At 38.1% G+C, this 27,197-nt stretch overlaps 1 protein-coding gene across 1 annotated transcript in view; it reads left to right on the forward strand.

The window, feature by feature from the left end:
• The first annotated feature begins 1,205 nt into the window (after positions 1-1,205).
• Positions 1,206-27,197, forward strand: part of cacna1ba (calcium channel, voltage-dependent, N type, alpha 1B subunit, a) — a 156,914-nt gene continuing 130,922 nt past the window's right edge. The window contains exons 1-3 of the mRNA XM_055224495.1: positions 1,206-1,474; positions 5,427-5,532; positions 10,327-10,466. Coding sequence (XP_055080470.1) covers positions 1,206-1,474; positions 5,427-5,532; positions 10,327-10,466 — 515 coding nt within the window. The remainder of the gene's footprint in view (positions 1,475-5,426; positions 5,533-10,326; positions 10,467-27,197) is intronic.

Below are 27,197 nucleotides of genomic sequence, written 5' to 3' on the forward strand. Positions count from 1 at the left end.
TATTTGAGAGCAGTAAAATAAATTTGGCTTTTGGAAATATTACTAAGAGTGAACTGTAAGCTTCCTATGACTCTTTCAAATGGCACTTCATGTTTTCAATGTTTTAGTTTAGACTGCTTGGCACATCAGAGCTGCACATCCCTCTGGACAATAACTTAAACCATAAATTATCTTTTCTCACTGTAATATTCCTAAAAACAGTAGACTACACTGCACTCATTTAGCTGTAACCCCCCTTTATTTCGTGCATCATGCGTGTGCTTTGTTGCGGCGTGCATGTTGCTGTATCTCTCCTCCTCCCTGTTGCTATGGAGACAGGGCTGGTCCAGGTGGGTCACGTGGTCCGAGCCCGAGGAGATGGACCGAAGCGTGTGTCTCTGCGCGTGCATTCACGTAACGCCGACTTCATGGAAACACCGCGCTGCCCAGACGGGAATTCTCCAGCAGAAAACACTCGGAGGAGGCTGACAGCGACTGGCTTTGTCAAGACGGGGCGATACGAGGTTTGATTGAGGCTTTTAACTCAAGAAAACGACTCTTTTAGGGGAATATAAACGTGTTTTACGAGTATTCTGATTTGTCTGTTATCCACTCGCGCGATTGTGTGTTCTTCTTTTTGCCTAAGTCTCGCGGTTCTTTTTTGGCAAATGCCCACCCTGCAGATCTCATGGACTTGTGGCGTTGTCGCAAGTGAAATTTAGCTCCACACGAGCACCGGGGCAGGCAGCCAGCAGCCAGAGGAGCGGGGAACACCCAAGAAAATGATGCATCATGGATTCTGAAAAACTCAACTTTGCGTTTCATGTCGCGGAGAGTAAAAACGCGGGAAGTGCCAAAGAGGAGGAGGTAACAGATTTTTGTCTGTATTGAACTGAATGTTGGAGTCTTTTCACCGGGGACGATACACGCAGTGGCGATTGTACAGTTTTTAGGGGCCTTGGGTAACACTTTGCGGGGCCTCTACAATTAAGATTTTGAACCACACATAATTGAATAACTGGACAGGACTTGGGCGCCCCCTTTTGGTCCGGGGTCCCAAGCAGTTGTCAGACCTTTTTTCTCCCTTGCAGCAGTGATTAGACCGATTTAAAAACACACGGCTAAAAACTTGGGACAACTGTGTATGTTGTGATGCTTCTTCTCCATTTTTTTTCTAGTGTCAATTTTGGTTTCTCCAGTAGCAGCAACATCCGTGCTATCCAAGAATGGCTCGCTTTGAAGCCGAACTGTCCAGTCGCTACGGAGTGGGCTGTCCCGCGGGCCCGGGTAGAGGGGCAGCGAACCGGCAACCTGGCGGGCCACCTCCCAGTGGTCAGAGGATGTACAAGCAGACAATGGCTCAGAGGGCTCGGACCATGGCCTTGTACAACCCCATACCAGTCAAGCAGAACTGCCTCACAGTCAACCGCTCGCTCTTCATCTTTAGCGAGGACAATATCATACGCAAATACGCCAAAAAGATCACAGAATGGCCATATCCTTTTTACACAGTGATGGTGAAATATTGTAGTTTGTTACTTTCAAATATCTGAAAATGTATGTCTGTATATAACTTTCCAAGCACATCACATTTTCCACTTTCCACTTCAATGTCAGCGTTTACACATAGACACATGAAAATTGGGACTAAAATAGGGCTAAATTCATAACTAATACTGGAATAGACCAGGCCTAAACCAGGACTATAACAGGACCAAACCAGGTCTACATTTGTATTAAACTCAAACCAGGACACAACAAGAACAAGTGTGAGTTGTTTTAAGTTAGTTTTAATACAGCATATAATTAAATTTACAGTGCTAACTCCACAAAAAATTCAAATATCAAGAAAAAGATGACTATTATTTGACTGTTTTGTGAAAATACAGCACATTAAATAGTTCATTTAATCCAAAGTTCAGTATCACAGTAATATTTACATAATATGGCAAAATTAAATGTAGTAACTGTGTACTACATTTACACTTAATATATTTTTACAATATGATTAACTTTTACACATACATTACTGAATACTGACTACTTCACATTGTCTGTAATCAGGAAAACAAACAAAATCCAGCTTTAAACTATTGAACTCATAATACATGTAGTCTGCCCTTATGAATTTTTAAGTGTAATGGGAATTAGGACAACAAATCTAGAATATCTCCCAAATTTCCCCATTTTTTTGAAGTTGTTCGTGGTTGCCTGACCTAATTTGTCTCTTACTTTAGCAGTCGTGACTGGTGAGGCTGGCGCTGTCCGTGGTGCTGAATTCTCCAACGCTTGTATCAAGGCAGTTTCAGAATGGGGTGTGACAAACAAGCAAGTCCTCACTCAATAGCAGGGAAACTAAAGGAAAGCGCAGATTCCTAATAAGCTACAGATGAATAATTCTCTCCTCCTGCACCTGTTGACTTCTATGTATTGACTCGTAAACAAAGTAATTTCTCATTGTCACAGAATTGATACTTTCTGTAGCTAAGTCAGCATGGGAACATGGGCGTTGCAATTAATTCAAATTTAGTTGTAATGGCGTACATTATTTAAGTGGCTGGTTGGTTAGCCCCAGATGCTGAGCAAGCATTTTAACAGCCTGGATGCTGCAGGGTTTAATGCAGTGGTTCTCAAACTGTGGTGTCAGGACTGCAGGTGGTACACTTCTAAAACACTTATTTAGTTGGTTAAATGTGCAATGTGTAACTTTTCTAGTGGAGACGGTGCAACCTGCTTGTTTTCATTGAGACGTTTTTGCTTTGCCTAGAATGTTCCACAGTATGGCATGTCTATCTCCATGTAAGAATGCATATTTTTCTAGGTATTTTTGAGGAATGGAAACAATCAGTTCAGTCCTTTGCTTTATGGTTATGTCCTGCTTTAGACATTGTGCCAAACTATGCTTTAGTTTTGGTTTGGTCCTTTATTACGTCTAACACTCAGCTTAGTCATGGGTTTAGTTCAACTTGGTACAGTCCTGATTTGTCCCAGTTTTAGACCTACTTTGGTCTTGTTTTTGTCTTGCTGTTCACCAGTTTTGACCTGGTTTGAAGGTATATTAGTACTTGTCTAATTCTGCTCCATGTCTGTGCTGACTCAGCCCTGCTTTCTGATAAATGGGTAGACCTAATTAGCTCCTATCCTGATTTAGACCTAGTTATCTCCTGAGTCAGCCATGGTTTAACAACACAGACCTAGTTTAGTCCTATATCTGCCCTAACTTGTCTTATGTAATGTTACTGATACAGTGTCCACCACCTGCTTGTCTCCACACAGATTTTATCGCTTTCCCTGGAATCTTCCACATTTGGCATTAAATGTTTTTCCCTCTATGGACACGACCAGGTCATACCACCAGGCCAAGTAACAGGTGACCCAACTCACAGTGAGAATGGAAGGTATTTTTGAGCAATAACAAAACCTGTAATACAATATAGATAATATAGATACCAATACCATCTAATACGGAGACCAGCTAGTAGCAGACACTTTACCAGAAAAACTACATAGTGAATCTTTAATGGTATTTGAATCTAAATTTCAGCCCCTACTATTAACTCTAGTTGATCTGCTGTTTTATTGTCATTTTTAAGTATATATCTGCAGTTTAATTGTTATTTTTACTTTTGACATTTGACCAAATTTATTCTCACTTTCATTCACTAAAGAAGATGACATTTTAAAATCTGCAAATCACAATCATGGCAGCTCCGCTGGCAGAGTGATCCATGATAGTGCTTAGCGGCTGTGGGTCCAATCTATGGTCCATCAGCTTGTTCTTCAAAATATCACCCCCGCACTTCTAACCCCCTTCCACCATCTCCCACGCATGGCAGGTTTTAGGGCCTCGGGGGGCCTTTAACAGCTCCGTAACATATGTGTTCATAGCCATATCAGCATTTATGGGGGATTAACACTAACACACACCAATCAACTGCACACACCCACGTAACTAGCACCATATTCATCAAATTTATTTAGTGTAGCTGTCAAAGTAGATTTCATAAGCAATATATTTATGTTACAGATGTGAACACGTTTATTAAATCATGGTATGGCCATGTGTTGTAAATAATAATAGAGATTGTAGTAAAAGCAACAGTTAAATCTGACAACTGGACAAAACGTTGTAGGAGTGAAGATGTTTCACTGCTCAGCCAAGCTGCTTCTTCAGTTCTGGTCAGATTGCTGGTAGACACTGCCTTATATCTGTCTGAAGGGAGGAGCTAACTACACTGGAACTGTAAGCAGCTATTGTTTAGTTTTAGCCTTAATGGCCTACATTCAACCTTTAATGGCCCTACTGGCTCTTTCTATTGTTCTCTTTGTTTTCTTTGTCTGTTTTGGATCTGAAGATGGAGTTGCATATGGGGATAATTGGTGTCTAAGGTCCTCATTCCTGTGCAAGGAAGGGTTGTCTTTCCTAACAAAAATAGCTAGTTTAACTCTATAAGAGAATGTACCAACACTGTTGCGAGAGCTCCTCTGGACCCCAGTCCGCGGTACATCTCCATCTCAAAGCCCCTAACCACTCCTTTGAAGATAGTGAGGTACAGATCTTAGCCAGTGAAAAGAAATGAGTTGAGAGGGGAGTTAAAGAAGCTATTTTGTTGAGAAAGACAATCCTTCCGTGAACAGGAATGAGGGGGTTAGAACAGGCTTAGTCCTAATTTGTGTAAAATCAACTTTTATGAGCTTTTAACCATGATATTTCCTCATCTTTAGCTTACTCAAACTTGTATTCGATTGATTCATGTATTTTCAAGTAATTCAATATTATCCTGCATATGAGGCTTGAGTGCTCAGAAAAGTGCAGTTTTCACCTATCCCTATCTCACCCACTTCTCTGTGCTTACTTGCAATTGTTCAAAATATAATATATAATCTCATGTAGCCATGTTTCAAAACTAAAAACAAGTACATCAAAATCTTACGCTTATCAAGCAAATTTCATGTGAATTCTAAAAAGCTGGAGTCTATAAATTCTGCAATTTTGGTGATTTAAAATTAACAAAATATAGAATAACTATGTGTATGTTATAGTTTAATACTAAATTCCCGAAAAAACATAGTGTGACCTCTAAACCTGGAACTAAACCTAGACTAGAACAGGACTAAACCAGGACCACATCAGGACTTAACTGGGTTCAACCAGGACCACTGCAGCACCCATGGATTAAATCTTATATCTTTACAAACTTTGGATAGAAAATCACAAACTTTCAATGTAATAAGCATTACTTTGATGGCCCAAAATTATTGATAATGGTTAGGAGGTTGGGATTAACAAAACCTGCATTAAATTGTTTTATGTTTATTTCCAAATTCATCATGTTGTTATCTGGTTTTGAATGCCTGAGTGATAAAATGACTGCTAAAGTCCCCTAAAGCTGTATTTATTTTATTGTCTGTTTAAACTTGCTGTCTTTCCTTAACAATCTGCCCACTCCCTTTGAGTACATGATCCTGGCTACTATCATCGCAAACTGCATCGTGCTGGCATTGGAACAACATCTACCGGCCTCAGACAAGACGCCAATGTCAGAGCGATTGGTAAGTTCTTACAGATTTTAAAATCTTTGTAACCCCTAAATTGTTATGACTTCTTATCACTATGCACTATATTTATGTAAATTTAAAAATGGCCTCCGGTCCTAGTTGGTGCTGGTTTTTTGAATGTGCTCCTAGCATATTTGAATGTTAATAAATAGAGTTTAGCTTTAGGCTTGCACACTATCAGAAAAGCATGCTTCAGTCTATTGAAATATACTGATAGACATGTTTGATGCAGTTTGTCGCCTTTCGCAATGCTTGTATAAAATTGTATTCTACTACATGAAGAATTACAAGATGTTCTGTAGCTCAGCAGCCCTAGAGTTATCTGAGTGAAAGGACAATGAATTGGAATAGAAATGCATTACCTTGGGGACCAACTCATCGGTTTGGTATGTACTAAAGAGGGATAGTAAATATTTGGATAGAAGGATGCTGAGATTAGAGCTTCAAAATCTAAAGAAGGTTTATGGGTGTCAAAGATGAAGAGAATAGGATATAGAGACAAGGGTTAGATGATGCAAGTTGGTATGTTGCTGTGGTGTGCCCTGAAAAGAAACAGAGAGCGATGAATTGTGCTAAAGATAGACTACAATTAATGATGCTGTAAACTAGGGCTGCACGATTTGAAGTAAAGATGCAATATTCAATACCTATACAATCTACTCACAGTGAGAAAAACTTGTATGTCTGTATCCTCTATAGAGACAAATTATACAAATTATTTCACTAATAGCCAATGACATCTTTAGACTTGGTTATTTGAAATCTGACCAAACATTACACTAATATGAGGTGACAGTGGCTCAGAATTCACTCCGTTACCAGTTTTTGGTTCAAACTCTACTCAAGCTAGTCCATTACGTTGTTTATTCTTTAAGCAAGATACTACTGGAATAGCCTGTGAAAGTTTAGATAATTGTGTGATTGTTGATGATCAGACTGGCCATTAACACAGATTGGCCATCATCATCTGTCAGTTAGCCCAAGGGCAGCTGTGGCTACAACTGTAAGTAAGAGCATGAGACTAAGAGACTAGTGTAGACTGATAAGACTTGTCAACAAAGCTTCTCTGTGGGGGATTTCATAGTTTACATTAGCAGTAAATGTACCAGTCTTTATTGGAGCCAGTTAGTTCCTGCCTGGGGCATCTGCTGCATATATTTGGATGTGTTCAGTCCTCTAGAGCCATTGTACTTATACATAATACATCACGTGACTATCAGTAAAGCATGGCCTTGGTTTAAAACTTCAGAGGAGACTGAGACAGCAGACTGGTTTCCTTTTCCTGTTTAAATAAAACAGAGCTATTCAAGGACAGTGTGCAATATGGAATTACTGGTTAATTAATGTGATGCAATACAGAAACTAACCTTGCTGTTATTGTCACTGTGGAAATGTTAGTATCTTGACAACATAACATCAGGGTTAGAGTAATACAGTGTTGTATCTAACAAGATCAAGAGACATTACAATTTGGTTCCAAATTTAAAACAAGAAAAAATGGTTAGGCTGCCAAATTTGAGATGAAATGTAATTGGCAGCAAAACGTATGAAACTATTTTTATTCTTAACTTGAGAAACTAAATCAAATGACCAGATTAAACCAAATTTTTCAGACTGACTGAAAGCTGAGCACAATAATAATAATAATTCAACTTTGGTTAAAATCATGAATAAAATTAGCATTTTTTATGTTGTGAAAACTGTACATACACAGCAGTTTCAACCCAGTATTGTGCCACTAAAATAAAAATCACGACATACTTTGAGCTCTGTGAGAAAACTGTATTCTGCTCAGTATAATTTAATGAAACTTGTAATAAAACACCGTGAGCCAAGGTGCCTCCTCCACCGCTCTGCAGGTGGAGAGGACCTCCCATGCAGCTGCCTCTGATCCCAGCCTCCTCACTCCGTCCCTGGGCATCATTACCTCGTGTTACCCCTGCTGTGCCCTCCAGTCCCATCCACCCCAACCTCCTCACTCCCCTGCTCTTTCATTTAAGCCTTTTCCAGTACAAGGCAACCTAGAAAAGAACTAGGGAGTTCTCTTGGCCCAATAAAAATCCATAACTGTGTGGTTAGGGGCAAAGTGCACTTTTTGAAAATGAAAAGTCTCCCCTCAGGCTTCAAGCTCGCAGCTGCTGTCATCATTGATCTGCTGCTTGACAGTCTAGTCTTATAGACACTAGGCAGACTCAATGATAATGCCCATTGATTAGGCCCATAGCTGAGTCTTGAAAGCCTGCTGTCATATCTCATAGTGTGTATGTTGGCAATATTATTCTCAGTAGTAAAGAAACTACATGTTCATAATTTATGTAACCAAACTATACAGCAAATTATACTAAGTATTAGTGAAGTATTACTTATCTACAGATGCACTATGTAACTTTTCTGGTAATGTGTCTTTCACCTGCATTTGTGCTAGGAGATGTTATTGCTACTCCTGGAATATCCCACAGTGTAGCATTTATTTAAATTATAGTATCTGTGTAATTCCTCAGTCTTCCAGGTCTGATCCATAGTAAAAGCCAAAAGTAAAATTTGTCAGCTGGACAACAAGTTGTAGGAATGAAGACGTTTCGCTGCTCATCCAAGCCACTTCTTCAGTTCTGTCAGATTGTTGGTGGACACTGCCTTATATCTGTCTGAAAGGAGGAGCTAACTACACTGAAACTGAAAACAGCTTTTGTTTACAGTTTCTGCATGTAGTGCACTGTGCCTGAGACATAATTATCATATTCATACACTCCTTAATGGGTGTTTTTTCACACCTATTGGTATCCTGGCTTGCTCTATTGTTTCTTTTGTTTGCTTTGGGTCAGAGGATGGAGTTATAGATGGGGGGTCTTTCCCAACAAAAATAGCTTCTTTAACTCTCCTCTCAAACCATTTCTTTTCTCTGGCTAAGTTCTGTGCCTCACCATCTTCAAAGGAGTGGTTAGAGGCTTTGAGATGGAGCTGTATAGCAGACTGGGGTCCAGAAGAGCTCTCACGGCGATGTTGATACATTCTCTTATAGAGTAGCTGTTTAGTTTCTCCAATGTAACACTCACTGCACTCTTCACTACACTGAATGGAGTAGACTACATTACTTTGTTTATGGCTCGGGGTTTTGTCCTTTGGGTGAACTAGTTTCTGTTTTAAAGTGTTTGTAGGTTTGAAATAGACCAGAATTCCTTACTGTTGGTAAATTCTCTGAAGCTTTTCAGACACACTAGCTGTGTAAGGAATAGTTACGACTTCAGATATATATAGATATAAATAGATATAGATATCGATAGATATAAGGCAGTGTCCACCAGTAATCTGACCAGAAGAAGCGGCTTGGATGAGCAGCGAACCGTCTTCACTTCTACAACTTTTTGTCAAGTTGACAGATTTTACTTATGGCTTTCACTTATAATTATAGTAGTTATTGTTAAGAGAATAAACTGAAAAATATGTAGTTATACTGTGAACGCAGTCTTATTTCCTCAAATCTGACTAGTAACTTGGTCAGGTGGTATCACCTGCTTATCGTTATGGAGATAGAGAGATTTAATGCCATTCTTTAGCTGGAACATTCTAGGCAAATTGATAAATGTCCAGTTAGGCAAGCAGGTGGCAGACCCCCACTGGTAAAATTTGCACCATTAACTGGTAAAGATGGCTGCATCTCCTTATCGTGAAGCAGCATGCTTACATTTATGCGTATTTTGCGCCTATACAACTTTGTCCTTTGTCCTAAAATTGTATTTCCCTAAAACTCTCCACCAAGTTGCTTATACTGTAGTTGCAATACATAGTGACCAAACTACTGAAACAACAAGACTTTATAAAGGCATTGTCATCAATACAGGATAGTATTACATTACTTTCATTCACAGTACATTTATAGCATCAGTCGCCATCCTCTGCCATTGTCATTCACTAATGGGTGGGGCTATTCTCTGAGGGTGGCCCAGAGCAGGTGCACTGTTTTGTACAGAGTAGAGAAGTTAAATTAGGCTATAGAAGATTGGGGGCTTAATGTTTACATGGTGACTCTGTCTACAAGCACTAAAGCTCATAAATGTAAACTTGCATTTCACAAAACGTGTCTTTATAATGGCCAAATTCCAGTGACCTTGTGCCTAAACTTATATTTATTGGATTTCTTGCAGTAATTAAGACTTTCAGTTAAAGGTCCTATATTACACAAAAGGGATCTGAGTGTTAAACCATGTTATAATGCTGTTACCTCCTTAAAAACATACCTGGAGTTGTGTTTTCTTTCATCCACACGTATCTGAGTGGTATTATTAGTTTGACTGTATCCCCAAAGCACAATATGCTCTGTTCCACCTTGTGATCTCATATAGTGGTAGTTTTCAAGTTAACAACTACCTTTTATCTTTTGTTCAGTGGAGATTGGCAATTCCAGGGCTGAAATGATCTCAATGATTCTAGTGATGGTGTATGGAGATTAAAACCACAGTTGAGCACCTCCTGTATTACCACATGACATCACAAAGTGGAACAGAGTGTTTTCTGTTCAAGAAAAGACCTCAGCTTAAATATGTAAGGTTTGTGAGTTAAACATGTGTGAATGAAACACAACTCAAGGTATGTTTCTGTTAGGAAAACATTATAATATGTATCAGAAAATGGCATAATATGGACACTTTAAATTGGGTTATTTTTTCTGTATATATAATGAATGAAATGCATTTTGACCCCAGATATGAACATCATTTTCTAATATTATTCTAAAAGTAAATGTGTTTTTTTTCAGTACATCTCTCCTAACCCCTCTCTGTATCTCCACAGGATGACACGGAGCCCTACTTTATTGGAATATTTTGTTTCGAGGCTGGTATCAAGATTATCGCACTGGGCTTTGCGTTCCATAAGGGCTCGTACCTGCGGAACGGTTGGAATGTAATGGACTTTGTGGTGGTTTTAACTGGGTGAGTAACTGCCTTTACCTCTGCTTGTGTCAAGAGCAGGTGCACTGGCTGGCCTGGTCTCTTCACTGCCGTTGTTACAACACAGAGCAATTAAATAAGGCCATAGAAATAAGTGGGCGTTAATGTGGATATATTATATATTATATATATATATATATATGAGTTTAAAAGTTCCCACCTTTTGTACATACTGTTGTGTTCCCATTTGAAAATGTCTCTCAGCTCGGTGGTTTGAATCCTGAACTCAGCATTTCTCATTGTAGTTGTGCCTTTGGGCAAAAGTTTTAAGTGTAGCTTGTGTGACAGACACAGAAAATGCTGCTGCTGTTCAAAATGATACGTATCTATCACTTGTAGGCTGTGAACAGAAACATTGTGTGAGAACAATATCATTTAATGGGGGAAATTTTTACCATAGTTTGAAAATAAATATTTTAGTATATGTTGGCAATACTCAATGGTGTATGAAGTGCTTAAGTAAAGCACAGAGGTAAAAGTTTACGCAAGTAAAAATATTTAAGTACCCGCTTTAAAAGTATTTCACACAAGTGTTGTTATTTTATTAAAGTGTTAAATGTAGTGATATTGATAAAAAAATATATATATACATATTTTGATTAACAGTAGCAATATGAGTCAATTTCTTAATTTTGCCTATGAATTTTATAAATTTATTTTTGTTTTTCTGAAAGTCAAAGCTTGAACTCGTAAACTTTAGTCAGAATGTTACCACGAACATGGTAATAATAAACACTCAAATAATTTGAAAAGTACTTTTTACTTTTCAGTCCAGTTCAAAAATTTTGTAGAGTAGAAAGTACATATACGTGCTGGCAAATTTAGTGAAGTAAAAGTAAAAAGTATCCACTGTAAAATTGACTTAAGTAAAGTTCTTTACTACTTGTTCTTAGTTACCTTCTACCACTGGCAATACTGTATTTAAATTGCTTCATTTTCTCTACACTGACTATGCTATGGTGTTTAATGGACAATTAAGCAGCCTTAACTAAGGTTGTCATTATAAATGAACCTTCCCTGAAATTCCTGAATAGCTGTAGAAAGGTCTTGATCAGTACTAGAATAACACCACATGTTAATAATAAAGAAACTAAAATTGTTTTGTGTTTTAAATGTTGTGTATTATTGCCAAAAAATGTATATTGTCCTTGGTATTGAAATTAGTATCTGGTATCAAGGCCTTTCCTGAGTATTGAAAATTAAGTTTAACATTTTAATAACATGACAGTTCTAGCCATGATTACTCCATATTGCAAGAGTAAAGGGTAAAATGGCCTTTCAACCTGCACTCAAAGAGCTTTACATCAAGCAACCACCCACCCATTCACACACACATTCATACACCAGTGTACACAGACACTGGGGCCAAGGTGGGTTAAGTGTCTTGTCCAAGGACACAATAACAGCACAGCATTCATCTGTGAGAGCTGGAATCGCACTGGAATCACACCACCAATCTGTAGGTTGGTGGCTCTGGGAAGTTGGCTATAGAGGAGTGGGGCTATAGAAGGGTGGGTACCACAGTGATGTTTTTATGTCAAGAGTGGGATTTGATCCACTAACCTTCGGATCAGGACAAATACTCCAAGTGATCTACTGTCATAAGAGTAGAATTCTAGCTATACCTTACCATATGATATCTTGTCCAATATTTAGTAGCTTTAGTCAAACTGTGACAAACTCTTGTAACTGTAATTCAAATTTGTAGTGAATAGCACCCGTAAAAAGTACCTGTAAAAAAACTGCACTGTACTTTGCGGTGGGCCTGACTGGGTGCGCGTGCCTGGCCTAATGCACTGATGGTTGGGGGCAGATTAACGCTGAGAGGGAGAGAGTGTTGTGTTTCTAATGACCACAGAGGCTGAGCTTGTCCAGATGGCTGCCTGTGCACTTCCTGTTTGAATGAATAAAGGATTGATAAGGATGGGCGGGCAGTGTTAGAAGCACACAAGAGGACAGACAAACTACTGCAAACAGCCAGTGTGATGATGAAGTTGGGAGAGATTTAGTAGTGTTTGTTTAAAGTTCTGCCCTCCACTAATGTTAGCACCCTTGATAGATTTGAGTAAAAATGTAGTTGTAGGGCTCGTAGCGCAATTAATCAAATGTTAATGAAGATTGAGAGTCAGTCAATGCTAATTTGTCAATGATCAGTGTGGGTCTTTTGAAACCAGAGAACCACAGTCATTTATCTGTCAGTAAGTTTGTGGAGGAACAAATCTGATAAATTCTTGTTAAATGGCAGCGATTATTATTTATGTAAAAAAAGTAAAACTTTTTAATAAGTCAAGATCATAGACTGTATGAAGAAGTGGACTATGGGATTGTAATGTAACCCATAGTGTTCAGGTCCAGCTAAATTAAGCTCATTAAGGCTAGATAAGGGAGAATTTGGAGCCAAATTCCATATTTGGAATTCCAATCACGAGTATCATAGCAACCAAAGCGCCAATTCAGAGTGAGGCTGTTGAAGGTAATGGCCCGTCCTGCCAGCACTGGTTTAGCAGGGAGTGGGTGCTTAGTAATGCTGTCACTCAGACCTGTTCCTAATGCTAGCGGAAGCAGCCTTGGGAAATGAAGGCACCTGATTAGTCTGTTAATGATATTCATATCTTGATTTACAGACAAAATAATTAAATATTGAAATAAAACCCAGGATCATGTAGTGTGGATTAATATGGCTATTTTAAAATTAAAATGATGAGCCTGACAGCAGCCGTTACGGAGAAAGCGGCAACAGTTTTTCAATAGAAAGTGAATTGAAGAGTCAATGATTACTTATTATTTGGAATATGGTGGCTAGCAGGTATTTAATTCAGGATCTGGTCTTCTGAAAGGAAGGATGTATCCAGTTAAGTTCGGAATGTCATTTGTTCAGTGTCATAATACAACTTTGACAGGGTAAATGGAAACAGAAGCAAGTATAGCTTGGTTAAGAGCTATAAAAAGTCGATTTTGCAGAATAGGTCAACTTTAACTAGTAAAGACAACTCGAATAAAAGATATGTTGTGATTTCTGATAGTAAGCAATTGGGCTGTATTTGTTTGCTGTAGTAGGGGACAGTCAGAACGCCTATTGTATCTTCATGCCAAGTGTTGGGGGTTGGCAATCCAAGATTTTGTTATTCCTGGAGAAAGTCCCAGGACACTCACGCCTTCCTTGGGACTACCCCCCTCCCCCCACCCCGCTGCTGTTACATAATGACACTAGGATTTATTTGGCTCATCTATGGGGGCTGGCAGGATCCTCTTTGCTGCAAACAGAGTCTTGGCCAATTCCCAGAGGCCTCATCACAGTCCCCAGCCTGGTCTGCTCTGCCTGGCCCCTCCCTCCTGCTCCTTCCCCTCTCCACCGCAAGTCACTAAGCTCCAAATGACTGAGAAGGAAACAACCAGAGAAAATTTAATAAATACTGCTTCTGTTGCTGCTGCTTTACCGGAATTACTCTGGTTTAAGCAAAATAAATAGTTGGATGTTTGTAGATGGGCAGAGGGGAATAGTCATTGAGGTAAAGGGAAGGATTCAGTAATTGAGATTTATGCATGTAACAGGCTATGTTGTTAAAGGATTAACACATTTTATTTATTTATTTTACCTTCATTGTTTCAATTCAAGTTGTGCTTTACTGCAAAGAGTAATTTTTTAGCTTTTTCCCGAGCCTACATGTTCTTCAAAATTTGTAGTATTTTGTGTCTAGTAATCTTATCTGGCATTCTGAACATGCAGTTAGAATTCATCAAACTGTGATAAGCTTTTGGGAAATAGTTGAGAGATTGGGAACAGCAGTAGCTCAGTTGGTCGAGTGTTTGTCTAAGGTTGGTGGTTCGAATCTACGATAGCATCATTGGTAGAGCGGTCAGATCCATTTACCCACAGGTTGGCAATGCACTTCCAGTTTCTACAGATGAATACTTTTATTGTCAACAAGGCACTTTGCCCCCAGTGTCTGTGTACATTGGTGTGTGAATGGGTGAGTGGTTCCTTCATGTAAACTGCTGTAAATTGCCTTTAAGGTGGAAAAGCCCTATATAAATTTGTGATTTACCATTTACCATTCGTTGCAAAAATGAATACAATGAAAAAAATCAAATGAATTAAAATACATAAATAAATACCAAATTATATTTAGCAATTTTACATTGCATTACATTTTTTAAAACAGCTTGAAATTAGAGAAAAAAATATAAATATCATATAGTTTTTTTTGTAGAGGGAGCAACATGAAAAAATACCAACAAGCTCAAAAGAAAAAAAAAATCAACCAACAGCCCATTAACAACTGATAGCATAAAATATCTGACAAATACAGCAGGTACAAAAACAATATACCATAGCTCTGCTCCCCCTTGGTGTACTTTTATACTTTAGGATACATGAAAAAAATAGAAGATAAATCTATGGAAACCGTATGTGCTGGGTTGATGATCTTTGTATTTCTACTTTGTTTCCCATTTGCAGTTTGACAAAGCAGGTGTTGAGTGCTGGTGTATTGACATCCACTCCCCTCTCCCTCCTCAGTGTGAATGGGATAACTGTGTGTTAGATAGAGCCCATTACTGATTAGGTTAGGGAGCGTTATCTGTGTAATTCAACACGCTTATTGAGAAGTGCTAGTAGTAGTAATTGCAGTAGTGATAGTAGCAACGGTAGCATTAAAGCATGGGAATCAGAAGAAGTAGAGGAGTAGTATTAGTAGTAGTAGTAGTAGTAGTAGCAGTAGTAGTAGCAGTAGTGTTTAGCAGTATTATTATTATTAGTGTTTCCCAATAGAGGAGACTATGTAGGCCCCATAGACTGTATAAAGAAGTGGACTAAGGAAGTGTGACGACACCCATAACGTTCAGTTCCAGTCAAATGAAGCTCCTTGAAGCTATCAGTTATAGGGGCGAATTTGGAGTCGAGTTCCACATTTAGAATCCCGACTGCAAGTGTGTTAGCAACCAAAGAGCCAATCCAGAGCGAGGCTGTTGAAGTTAACCCCCCTTTCTGCCCAGGGAAAAGGGAGAGGGCGCTTAGTAATGCTGTTAATCAAACCTGTTGCTAACGCTAGCGAGACCAACCTTGGGGAAAGAAGGCCCCCCCCAGAGTCTAATAACAAGCTGAGCAATGGTTTTAATACTTTTTGCTTTTTGTATTATCATAGATATATAGAAGTAACTTTAATTTTAATTTAAATTTTTTTAAGCAATCCTTTTAAATTAGTAGAGGCAATGAGTGTCATATTTACTCCAGCTGTATTCAATAAACACTTCCATTTTAATATTAGTTGTAGCATGATAATAAGTCATTGGTTCTCACAACCCACATCTTAACAACCATTCATAAAATAAAAAGTAGCCTGGTATTAATATCTTTCATTGTTATAGGAGGGATAGGCCTAAATAGATACATTTGAATGACCAACAAATTTACATTCTACATTTATCACTGCATTTGAAGGATGTGAAGACTAGAAGACTACAATCTATTGCATATGTTTTTTAAATATTTCTATATGATCTGGCAACCCTTTGAGGTTCATTTTCAATCTCAAAGTAGTTGTGAGCTGTTGAAGTACTGTAATAAAATTTTAATTGAAATTGAGATTCAGTCATCTCCAGTTGTCAATGAACAGCTTGGGTCTTTTTAATTGAGAGGTCTATGGCCAGTTCTCTGTCAACACGTGAATTGGAGCACAGTTCAGACTTTAAATTCGACAGTTATCATTATTTTCTTAAATGTCAGTTATTAAAAGTCTGTGTTTGCAGTCAGTGTATTCCCTCATTTGCCTATTTTGCTTATGGTAAGGAAATTAATATTGGAAGAAAGTTCAAAAGGCCAAATAAAAGACCTAAATAAGTAATAGTAGTAGCAATAGTAATAGTTGTAGTATCAGTTGTTGTAATAGTAATAGCAAAGTAGCAACAGAAAGATAGTAGCAGTAGTAGCAGGAGTCAGGAGTAGTAGTAATGGAAGTAAAAGGAAGTAGTAGCTTTGGTAATAGAATAGCAATAGTAGCAGTAGTATTAAACATTTTAGTAATATTAGTAATAGTGGTAGTATCAGTACTAATTTGGTAGTAATAATTAAAAAAAAACATATTTTTCGGCCATTACAGCATAGTTTGAGATGCCTTATCAGTACCACTCTTCACAATTCATCCTTGTTAATAGCACAACGATGAGGCAAACAGATTATCCCCATATCAGAACACAAACATGCAAGTACAGAGCCTATGTATGCAATTCATCCATTCACATCCATTTCCTGTGGGATATTATGCCATGTAGCACCTTAGCAATTAGCATTTAGTAACAACTCACCGATTATCAAAGCTTTGCTTACATATACTCTGGCCCATTGCTGCGGTACAATATAAGGTAAAATGATCATTGTTGCAGTACCAACATGTGCAATATCCATGCCTAGCAGACTGCTGACCATGCACTAATCTGATGCTATTGGATGTGCAGGGAATTCTCTCTCTGCCTGTCAAAAGAATAGCACTATCTTTTATAGAAATTGCAGAAAAGTTGGTGTTGAATTTTTAATACGTGGAATAGTACGTTGGATATTTTCTGAAGTTATGGAATTTTTCAATATGGCAGCAGTTATCAAAAATATATATTGTGCTTGTTCTTGCTATATAGTTATAATCTACAACACCCTTTGATCATTATGTTATAATCTGCACATTTTAAGTAAAATTTAAATAAAAAATAAATTCAATAAAATGTCTTAATAAGTTATACAAGTCCGCTGACTTTCGTTAGAAAACTGCAATGTCCATTGAGAGCAGACGTCATCGTAAACGTCATCACAACAAAGTGCTGTGAAGTGCTCCTATGAATAGCTGCAGATCATGCTAGTGAGTAGTGGATTTTTTTTCATTTGTGCTAAAATGACTACGCAGCGCTGCCGAAACCTACACATACCACCGATTAAGAAAAAAATGTACAGAGTAATGGGAGTATGCCAGTGGCTGTGAAAAAGGAGGTTGATCGGCAATATGGTGTTTTGAAAAACCATTGTCTCCAAAATATTCAATTATGGGTGTTTATATAGCTCAAAATGACCTGGATAAACATGCATGCTTACTGTGACTGGGTTCCCCTCGTCATAGATCTGACCTGTAACTGGACTGGTGGCGTCACCTGCTTGTCTCCATGGAGATAGATGGGTTAACTGGTGCAAGTGAGTGTTTTTGAGTAAATATGACTGAATATAAGATAATGTGAATTAACTAAAACACAACTGTGGGCACATTTTTGTTCAGGATACTTTAAAATATGGGGTGTTTGGTTTAAATGTTTTTTTCCTCTCCCAGGATACATTTTGACTTTATCAAACAGACTCAATTCATTTTATTTAAACATGTAAGCAGAGGGGGAGTGACAAATGATTGTGTTTTCTTTGTTGAGTGCAGTTGGGCAAGTCACTGTGTCCCGCCAATTGTGATTTTAGAACAATAGTTTGTGCAGAAGTTTTACATCGTTTAGGCTGTCAAACCACATTGTGCTACTGTCAAGACCAGGGCAACTTGACATGGTCTACGGACAATTATGAGAGAAAGAAAATGTCAAATTGGTAGCAAAACAAAAGAAGAGTGTTAAGGTTAGTGTTGTAGTTTGCTCAAGTTATGTGTTATATAATATGTCAGTGACAAGGAAAGTGAATTGCTTTCAATGGAATCTGAAAGTAATATTTTACTGATCCAAGAATGGCCAATTCATTACAATTACCAAAGTTATTCCTCATTTACTTTATGAATTCAGAGCATCCTAATTATTCACCCCGATGAGTTTATAAGCACTTTTCACAACTCTCAGAGATCAGAGTGGAGTCTTGCAATCACAGTAAAGCTAATAACAACAACTTAATTATACTCGATACAACACGATAAAACGCTTTATAATTAGACCGCACATAGTAGGGATGTAACAATTACTGAAATGTCGGGATTTTGTATCATCAATATTCTCATAGTAATATTGTGGGTGATGACAATATAGCGAATCACAAGTCTCTTTGCTTAAATTCATTGTTTTGGTGGAGCAATAGCTAAAAACGGGGAACTATCGACCATGACCCTTTGCTCAGTTTCTGTGCAGATGACATGAAGAAACTGTTATTAACCATTTTTAATTCTTAATTCTTTGGATTATGACAGAACCAAAGTCTTGTAGCATATTTACAAGAGGTTATATAATATATGTGTACTGGGACAAGATAAATTTGACTCAAATACATGGGCAAAATCTGGTACAGGGAATATAATGGTATACCAATACTGGCTCTGTGGTTTACTGTGATAATATTCGCCATAATAAGGTATACTACATATTTTATGCCAGCTGCTCCTCCTTCTGATTAATCACATGTTAATTGTATAGGTTAAGGTCAAGGAAGACTGTGTATCTGTAGTGCTGGTGGGGTAACCTGTCAGGAGAAGTCATTTGCTGATTTATTTATGTATTTAACTTGAAAGAAAACAGTAATTATAAAAATATTTGTGAGAAAGTAGATTCGTGATTTGAGACACTGTGTTTTTCCTTTTATTTCAGGCATTGGTATTCATTACGTTTGTGCAAGTAAACAGCCAAGTTGTCTGATATAATAATTTCATGCTTGACTTTCTACAAATTATTTCTTTTGAACAAAACACAAGTAATTGATGATTAGTCAAGGAGATAATTGTTCTGAAAACTGAAACACAATCCAGTTGTTTGAAAATATTAATAGGCTGCTGTTTTGGCTGATAGGTTTCTGAATACTCTGTTGTTCCCAATAAAATAAAATAAAAATGACTAGAAAAATAAAAATTCCAAAAATTGTTTGATGCCTTCAATTGGGTCCTTTAGGGTGATTTTTATTAGACCCAAATGCATTATAATATTTTGTCTGATACAAAAAAACTGCCATACATCCATCCATTTTCTTCCGCTTCCCCAGTGCCTGCTGCAGGTCCTGGCTCGGTGAGGCCATCAGGACATCATCTGCAAACAGCAGAGATGAGATCCTGTGGTCCCCAAACTGAACCCCCTCCGGCCCCTGGCTGCGCCTAGAAATTCTGTCCATAAATACAATGAACACGACCAGTGACAAAGGGCAGCCCCGGCGGAGTCCAACATGCACCGTGAACAGCTCTGACTTACTGTCGGCAATGCGAACACAGCTCCTGCGCCGTCATACAGGGACAGGACAGCCCTTAGCAAAGAGCCCTGGACCCCATACACCCAAAGCACCCCTCAAAGGACACCACGAGGGACACGGGCAAATACCTTCTCCAGGTCCACAAAACACATGTGAACTGGTTGGGCAAACTCCCATGAACCCTCTTGAACCCAGTGGAGAGTATAGAGCTGATCCAGTGTTCTGCGATCGGGACGAAAACTGCACTGCTTCTCCTGAATCCAAGGTTCGAATGTCGGTCAGATTGTCCTCTCTAATAAAATCCTTTACAACAAACTTGTGTTTGGACATGGCATTTGTTACGAACAAACTATGGCTACCACAGAAGTCTAATAACAAAACACCACTTGGGTTCAGATCGGGGAGGCCATTCTTCAGATCACACCTCTCCAGGTGTCACTATCGTTATCCATGTGGGTGTTGAAGTCCCCCAGAAGAACAATGGAGCCCCCGGTTGGTGCACTGTCTAGTACCCCTCCCAGGGACTCCAAGGAGGCTGGGTACTCTGCAGTGCCGTTTGGCCCATGGGCTGACCCAAAGGCGCAGGGATGCGACCCTCTCGTTTACCGGGGTGATCTCGAACACTTGGTGGCTGAGTTGTGGGATAATAAGCCATGGGCTACCCTACCAGGGGCATGAAGCCCCTTACAACATAGCTTCCAGGATCATTCACCACCACACCACCATGTTAAGGTGGCGGTTAAAGGAGGGGACAAAAAAAACTGCCAATGACCCAAAATTGCTGTGGTACATATCTTGACATGGAATGTAGCACAAATAATGTATAACCTTTTAGGCATGGATTCTTTTAATGTGAATTTACATAAATAAATATTAATCAGAACCAGGTAATTTTGGTTGATGGATGTATTGAAACATAATTTGTTTCTCTTTTCTTTGTATAGTTAAAACTAACCCTTCACACCAGGCTAAAGCAGATTGACATATACATAATTTTGTTTGGAATTAACATAAATAGTGTATAACTTCTTGTGTATGGATTCTTTTTTCATTTTTTATTATTACCTGTCAATTTTGCCTCATGCAAGTATTACATTATAATTTTCTTATTTCTTTCACGAGATAAAAGTAACCCTTGACATCTGGCTAAAGCAGTTTGATAGTGCTGTGATAATCTATTGGACAAATGATAACCCAGACTTTAAAACCATTACCTCTGTGTAACATGCCTTCAATCGATCCCCCTTCCTCCTCATACATGCCTAATCTGATGCCTAATCTCATTACAGAGCATGTATTGGGGTCCCTTAGACCAGGCCAGGGCCAAAGAACATATTGTAAGATTGTTGTAATTAATATTGTACAAATTAAAATATATTGCAATGAGTCATGTGAAACACATAACAGATTTCTGTTAGAAAATGTATAGTGTAGCTAAATAACTGCATTTGTTTTTTTTCATTTTGGTTGAGTGGACTTGCATCTCCACACATGGTATAAAACGCATCTTTTTCAATGGAGAATGCTTCCAAGTATGTTTTTAACATTCTGTTTCTATGGAATTATGCAGGTGACCACCTCCACTCATATGGTTGCAATCAAACAGCATTATGTTAAAATGTGCCTATGAGTGTTGTAGTTCAGGTTTGAGTATCAAACAAAATGGACTATAAAATTAACCACTAAAGTATTCCTTTTAAAATCATCAGTTTCATCGCATTTTTTAGTAGTAGTATTTTTTGCACTTTATTGCATTTATGATAAAAGTGGGTGGGGCCAAATAAGGTCAATCGTTTATTTTCCTTATATTCTAATTGTTGGATATCTTCCATTATTCTTTCTCCTTACTCCTTCCTTTGAATGCTTATTGCAAAGCCATACATACATATATGCATTACATGTTTTTATCTGCTCTTGTTTAGCCTGGCCCCACCCTTGGTCTGTTTCAGTAAGATGTAGAGAGCTGCTAATAAGAACATATATCTCCCTTCCCCTACTCCCACCTGGATCAATATAGCATCGAGTTGGAGGCACAGTGAACACATTCTCTGCTTTCTCTCTTCATATGGACCTGAGCTGGATCTAAGCTACTGGCTCGCTGCAATGGCTGTTCCCTCATAGTGGTGTAGTCCTTTAGTCGTTTAATCGGTCAATGGCGTCGTGGTCAACCAAATTTTCTCATAGTCAAGTAATAATTTTATATATATATATATATATATATATATATATATATATATATATATATATATATATATCAAGTAGCAGAAAGGAGAAGTGAGTGAGTTAACTGAAGATTTGGTATTTTTTGGTATTTATATGTAAAAGTTTAGCCTGTTTTACATGGTTTCTTAGTACTTTTTTCTGCATAAATAGTTGTTTCTGCATGACCTCCAGCATATGTGTAGCCTTGTGATTGCGGTTTGGGTCAGATAAATAGAGATGCGTCATAGTTTTGAGAGCTTTTGCCTGTCAACCAGTCAATCAGCAGGAGATATCTTTAGTTGACCAAGAATTTCTTTAGTGGACTAGAGCCCTAGTCCCAAACTTGGGTCTGTTTGGGAAAGACTGTAGTGGAAGACGTGTTATAAGGAGTGACAATGCAGAAAAAGACAGTTATGTAATTCTAAGAATAGTTTATGGATCTTTATAGGGAGCTGTTGTTGAGCTCTGTTCGTTTCAAAGAGCTGGTCAAAACATTGGTGGATTGTTATAAGATTGTGTTTCAAATCCCCTAAACCTAAAGTGCGACTGTGCAAGTGGCATACCGTTTGAGATGCACAAGTAATACTTTGTGCCAACAACAAAAAAGGAGACTGCAACTGAAATATCAAATATTTTTAGTACAGGCAGGAGGAGACACAATTCCTATTCTTATAGAAAGACGACACAAGGTGACATTTATACATATTTTTTAATAAATAAATTGTGCAGCAATTAGTTCCATAAACATACAAAAGCTTCATACAAATCAACACTGTCTGATAATTCAGTGTTGTCCCAGACTGCTAGTGTCCCAAACACTTGAATAATTTACATGTGTACCTGAGCTGCTTTATGATTTAATGTCCATTTTAAGATATATTTCCCATGATCTATTTGTAATCTTCACCAAAGAACATGTAAATACATCTAATATTGTACTATTGTAATATTGTACACTTTCTACACCAGATTTAAACAGTATTTGTTCCAGTCTGGGCCCTTGTCTTGGCTTCACACTGGGGCAGTTTGCTCGGAGTAAGTGATCATTTAAACTCCTGCCAGTAGATATCTTTTCTATCTATTGCATCGCGCCTCACTGATTTAGCCCCCTGCACCAATTGACATTTTACATTTACATGCTAGATCACTTTCACCAGCTTTGCAGAAAACGTTAGGTTTTAGCTTCCAGCAGCATTTTCTGTACATCACACTAGAACTGAAATTGGAAAACCGCTTATGGCTATTTTGTTTCCCAGAAATGGAATACATTTCAAGGACCTGCAAAGCTGGAAACATTGATGCCACTAGTGCATTTTAATTATCTGGTGATTATTAACAACGGTCTGAACGCAACATTAGACTTGTTCTGATACAGCTCAAGATCATTCTAAAACTATTCAGGAAAGGTTCATATCTGTCCTGTGAATGTGACTTTTTTAGTATTGACCTGCTCAAATGAGTATCTAATTTTGATACTAGTTTTAGTATTGGTTAGTATCTGATTTTCTATACTTTTGACAACCTTAGGATGTGGTTTATTCTAAGGCTGACCTGGAAAATAAGTGTCCTGTTTTCCAGACATGGAAGACCTTGAAAAATTCTCCACATTTTGCTTTTGCTGTTTGATTAGATATCAATATAATAGAGACTTTTATTGCTACATATCAGAGCCATTGCTTTTTTAACCTACTCTATAATCCATCAAAATGCTGAAAATTCCCCTATTTTGTGCACAATTTCTTGGGGAAGGACCCCACAAAACCCTCATCTCATTTATCTTACCTGCTTGGAAGGATCTTGATGTCAGATAGACACCCCTTATTTTTCTGTGTTCAACTACAACACGAGACTAACATTCAAATTCTTAATTTGTAATACTTTTGGGTATTACCTTTGTAATACTTAATACTTATCTGTTAAACCTTTGGGCATAGCCTTGAGCTTATTTTCTTATAAAACTGTATAAAAATAGTTGATTACATAGCTAAAAATATCCTGGAAAAGTCCAACTGTGAGCTGTGTACTCAACTAAAGAAATTCTTGGTTGACTAATGACATGCCCTGTGCATCAACTAAAAAGGATTTATTGTCATTAACTATCTTTATGATCTGACCATGTATAGTTGAAACCAGAAGTTTTACATACACTATACACTACAAAAAGACATGGACGCTGTTTTTTTTCCTCACTGTCTGACATGAAATCACACTAAACTGTTTCTGTTTTAGGTCAATTAGGATTATCAAAATTATTTCTATAATTTCTAAATGCCAGAACAATGAGGCAAGGATTTCATTACTTTCTTTAAAGTCAGTAAGTAAGATTACTTTAAACAGCTTAAGAAAACCCAGATGATGATGTCATGTCTTTTGAAGCTTACAGTTTATTGACAGCATTTTAGTTAATTAGAGACACACCTATGGATGCATTTGAAGGCACACCTGAAACACACTGCTTCTTTGTGTAACATCATGGGAAAGTCATAAGAAATCAGAATTGTGGACTTGCACAGGTCGAGTTCATTCTCCAGTGCATTTTCCAAATGCCTGAAGGTGCCACATTCATCTGTGCCATGGGAATGTCCAGCCATCGTACCGTTTAGGAAGGAGATGGGCTCTGTGGCCCAGGGATTAACATGCTTTGGTCTGAAATATGCATATCAACCCAAGAACAGAAGCAAAGCACCCTGTGAAGATGCTGGCTGAAGCTGGTAGGAGTGTGCCATTATCCACATTGAAACGAGTATTGTACTGACATGGGCTGAAAGGCCACTCTGCCTGGAAGAAGGCATTACCACTGCAAAAGAAACATAAAAAGACAGACAGACAGATTGCAGTTTGCAAATGCACACTGAGACAAAGACCTTAATTTTTGGAGACATGTCCTGTGGTCTGATGAAACTAAAATTGAACTGTTTGACCATAATGAGCATTGTTACGTTTGAAGGAAAAACTTGCAAGCCTGAAAGTACCATCCAAACTGTGAAATACGGAGGTGGCACCATCGTGCTGTGGTGTTGTTTGCTGCAGGAAGGACTGGTGCACTTCACAAAATAGGTGGCATCATGAGGAAAGAACATTATGTGGAAATACTGAAGCATCATCTCAAAACATCAGCAAGGATGGGTGCAAATGGGTCTCCCAAATGGCCAAAGCCAAACCTAGTTAAAAAGTGGCTTAAGGATAACAAAGTCAATGTTTTGGAGTGGCCATTGCAAATCCTAATTGACCTGAAACAGAAAAAAGTTTAGTCTGATTTCATGACAGACAGTGAGAAAAAAGGTGTATGTGTCTTTTTATATAGTGTATGTAAACCTCAGATTTCAACTGTATCTGTCCCAAAGAAGGCACAATTCCAATTATGCACACAAAGAAGTACAGGTAAATGGTACCTTCACATTTAAAACTCACTAGATTCACTCCAGAAACTTTACAATCCCACAACAATAATAGTCAACTAATAAAGATGTTGGTAAGGCTGTAAGCCTTTGGTCATTTTGTCAATTAATCTGTCAGTGGAGTCTTAGTCGAACAAAATTTGACTCAACTAATCATTTTATTTAGATTATAAAGATTTATATGGAACAACAGCAGTAAGAAGAAGTTAGTGAGTGAGTTTGGTGAAGATTTGTTTGTTTTGGTATTTATATGTTAAAAGGCAGATTAAACTTAACACATTGTTTCGTAGTAAACCTGCAAAACTGGCCCAAACCAGGACAAGTACACTTATGTAGAGCTGGTTTACTGTGTGTTTGGGTTATGACCTGGTTTATATCAGTTTCAACCTGTTCTTTCCTTGTGCAATCATTTGTTTGTATAAAAAGCCTCTACTTGTAATGGTTAGAACTTCCGTTGTCCACAGCCTCTTGCATGTGTATTTTATATAGTTTCCCATGGAGTCAAATGGGGCTGACGACAATTGTGGATACACCGGCCCAGTTAATAACTAACTCCATTTATGCTGTGGCTTACGTCAGTGGACTCCCATGGGGACTTCACTGTACGGCTCTGGGCTGCTAAACCTGTGGCATCTCTCTCCAACTCCGCCAGAAAAGGAGATCATTAAGGCCTATACTGCTCTATTTTCTATGTTTTTCCTCATCACAAACATGCCTGAAGTTGTGTTTGGTTTCATTCACACGTTTTACACAAAAACACTCTGTTCCACCTTGTGTGTCTTTAAGTGGTAATACAGGAAGTGCTCCACTCTGTTTTTACACTCCATAAACTTTCACTAGAAACATTTTGGTAATTTTATTTTGGATTTGCCTAACTTTGAAGGTGCAGCTATTGTTTTAGCCTCATTGAAACTGCTTCACTCCTAGATATTAGAGACTTTATATTGACAATCTTAACAGTAAAGAAGGTCAAATAAAAATAAAATAAAATAGAACCAACAACTTAAGGTTATTCTAGAGTATTGAAGGGCAAATCAGTTCAGTTGGGATGATGACATCACAAGATGAAATGGAACATTTTGAGTTTTGGGGATGCAGACAGCCTAATAATCCAGGATTACTCAAACATATCTGAATGAAGCAAAACACAACTCCACATATGTTTCTGACGGATTTTGAGAACAGCATAACCTGACTAAAACCTGACTTGAGCCAGTTTTGTGTAATATAAAACCTTAGCCTCTAGTGCAGGGGTCTCAAACTCAAATTATCTGGCGGCCGCAGGAGGCAGAGTCTGGCTGAGGCTGGGCCACATCAGATATGCCACAAAAAAGCTTTGTTAAATTCTTCTCAAACATCAGTGCTGTTTTTAACATACATGAGGAAATATGCTAATTCTTGTCCATTTTATGGATATATATCATTATTTGTTGAATCTTTTGTGACACAGCTCGAGTAACACGTGTGTTTGGGGTTTACTGATTTGGCAAAACCTTCTACACGCAACATGGTAATGCCACACTAACATTAAACTTTTTTATTGTCCTGCAGGCCACAAAATATCGTCTCGCGGGCCGCAGTTGGCCCCCGGGCTGCGAGTTTGAGACTCCTGCTCTAGTGAGAATAAAACATCTCTGCAGTGAATGCTATTGTCATGGAATATCAGGAAAGACAGTTGCAACATTTTGGCGCTTTTTAGAGACAGTTGACAAGTCTAGATCTGACAGTAAGCTAACTCCCCAAGGCTTGAATTGCACCCAGGCTATTTCAGTGGCATGAGCAATGTGGTACAAGGTGCTCCAATGTTGAAAATAATCTACAAAAAGATCATATTTTATAGTCTTAGGTGCAGAGCAAGTTCTCTCCTACAATATAAAAAGTTGTTATGAATTTGGCATGACTATCAGTCCTGTTTTTATTCCCCTTGGATTGTTTAAAGAAAAAAGGAAAAAAAATGCAAAGATGCAATAGTTATAATTT

Source organism: Periophthalmus magnuspinnatus, chromosome 9 (genome assembly GCF_009829125.3).
Source record: "Periophthalmus magnuspinnatus isolate fPerMag1 chromosome 9, fPerMag1.2.pri, whole genome shotgun sequence".
NCBI classification, from domain to species: Eukaryota; Metazoa; Chordata; class Actinopteri; order Gobiiformes; family Gobiidae; genus Periophthalmus; species Periophthalmus magnuspinnatus.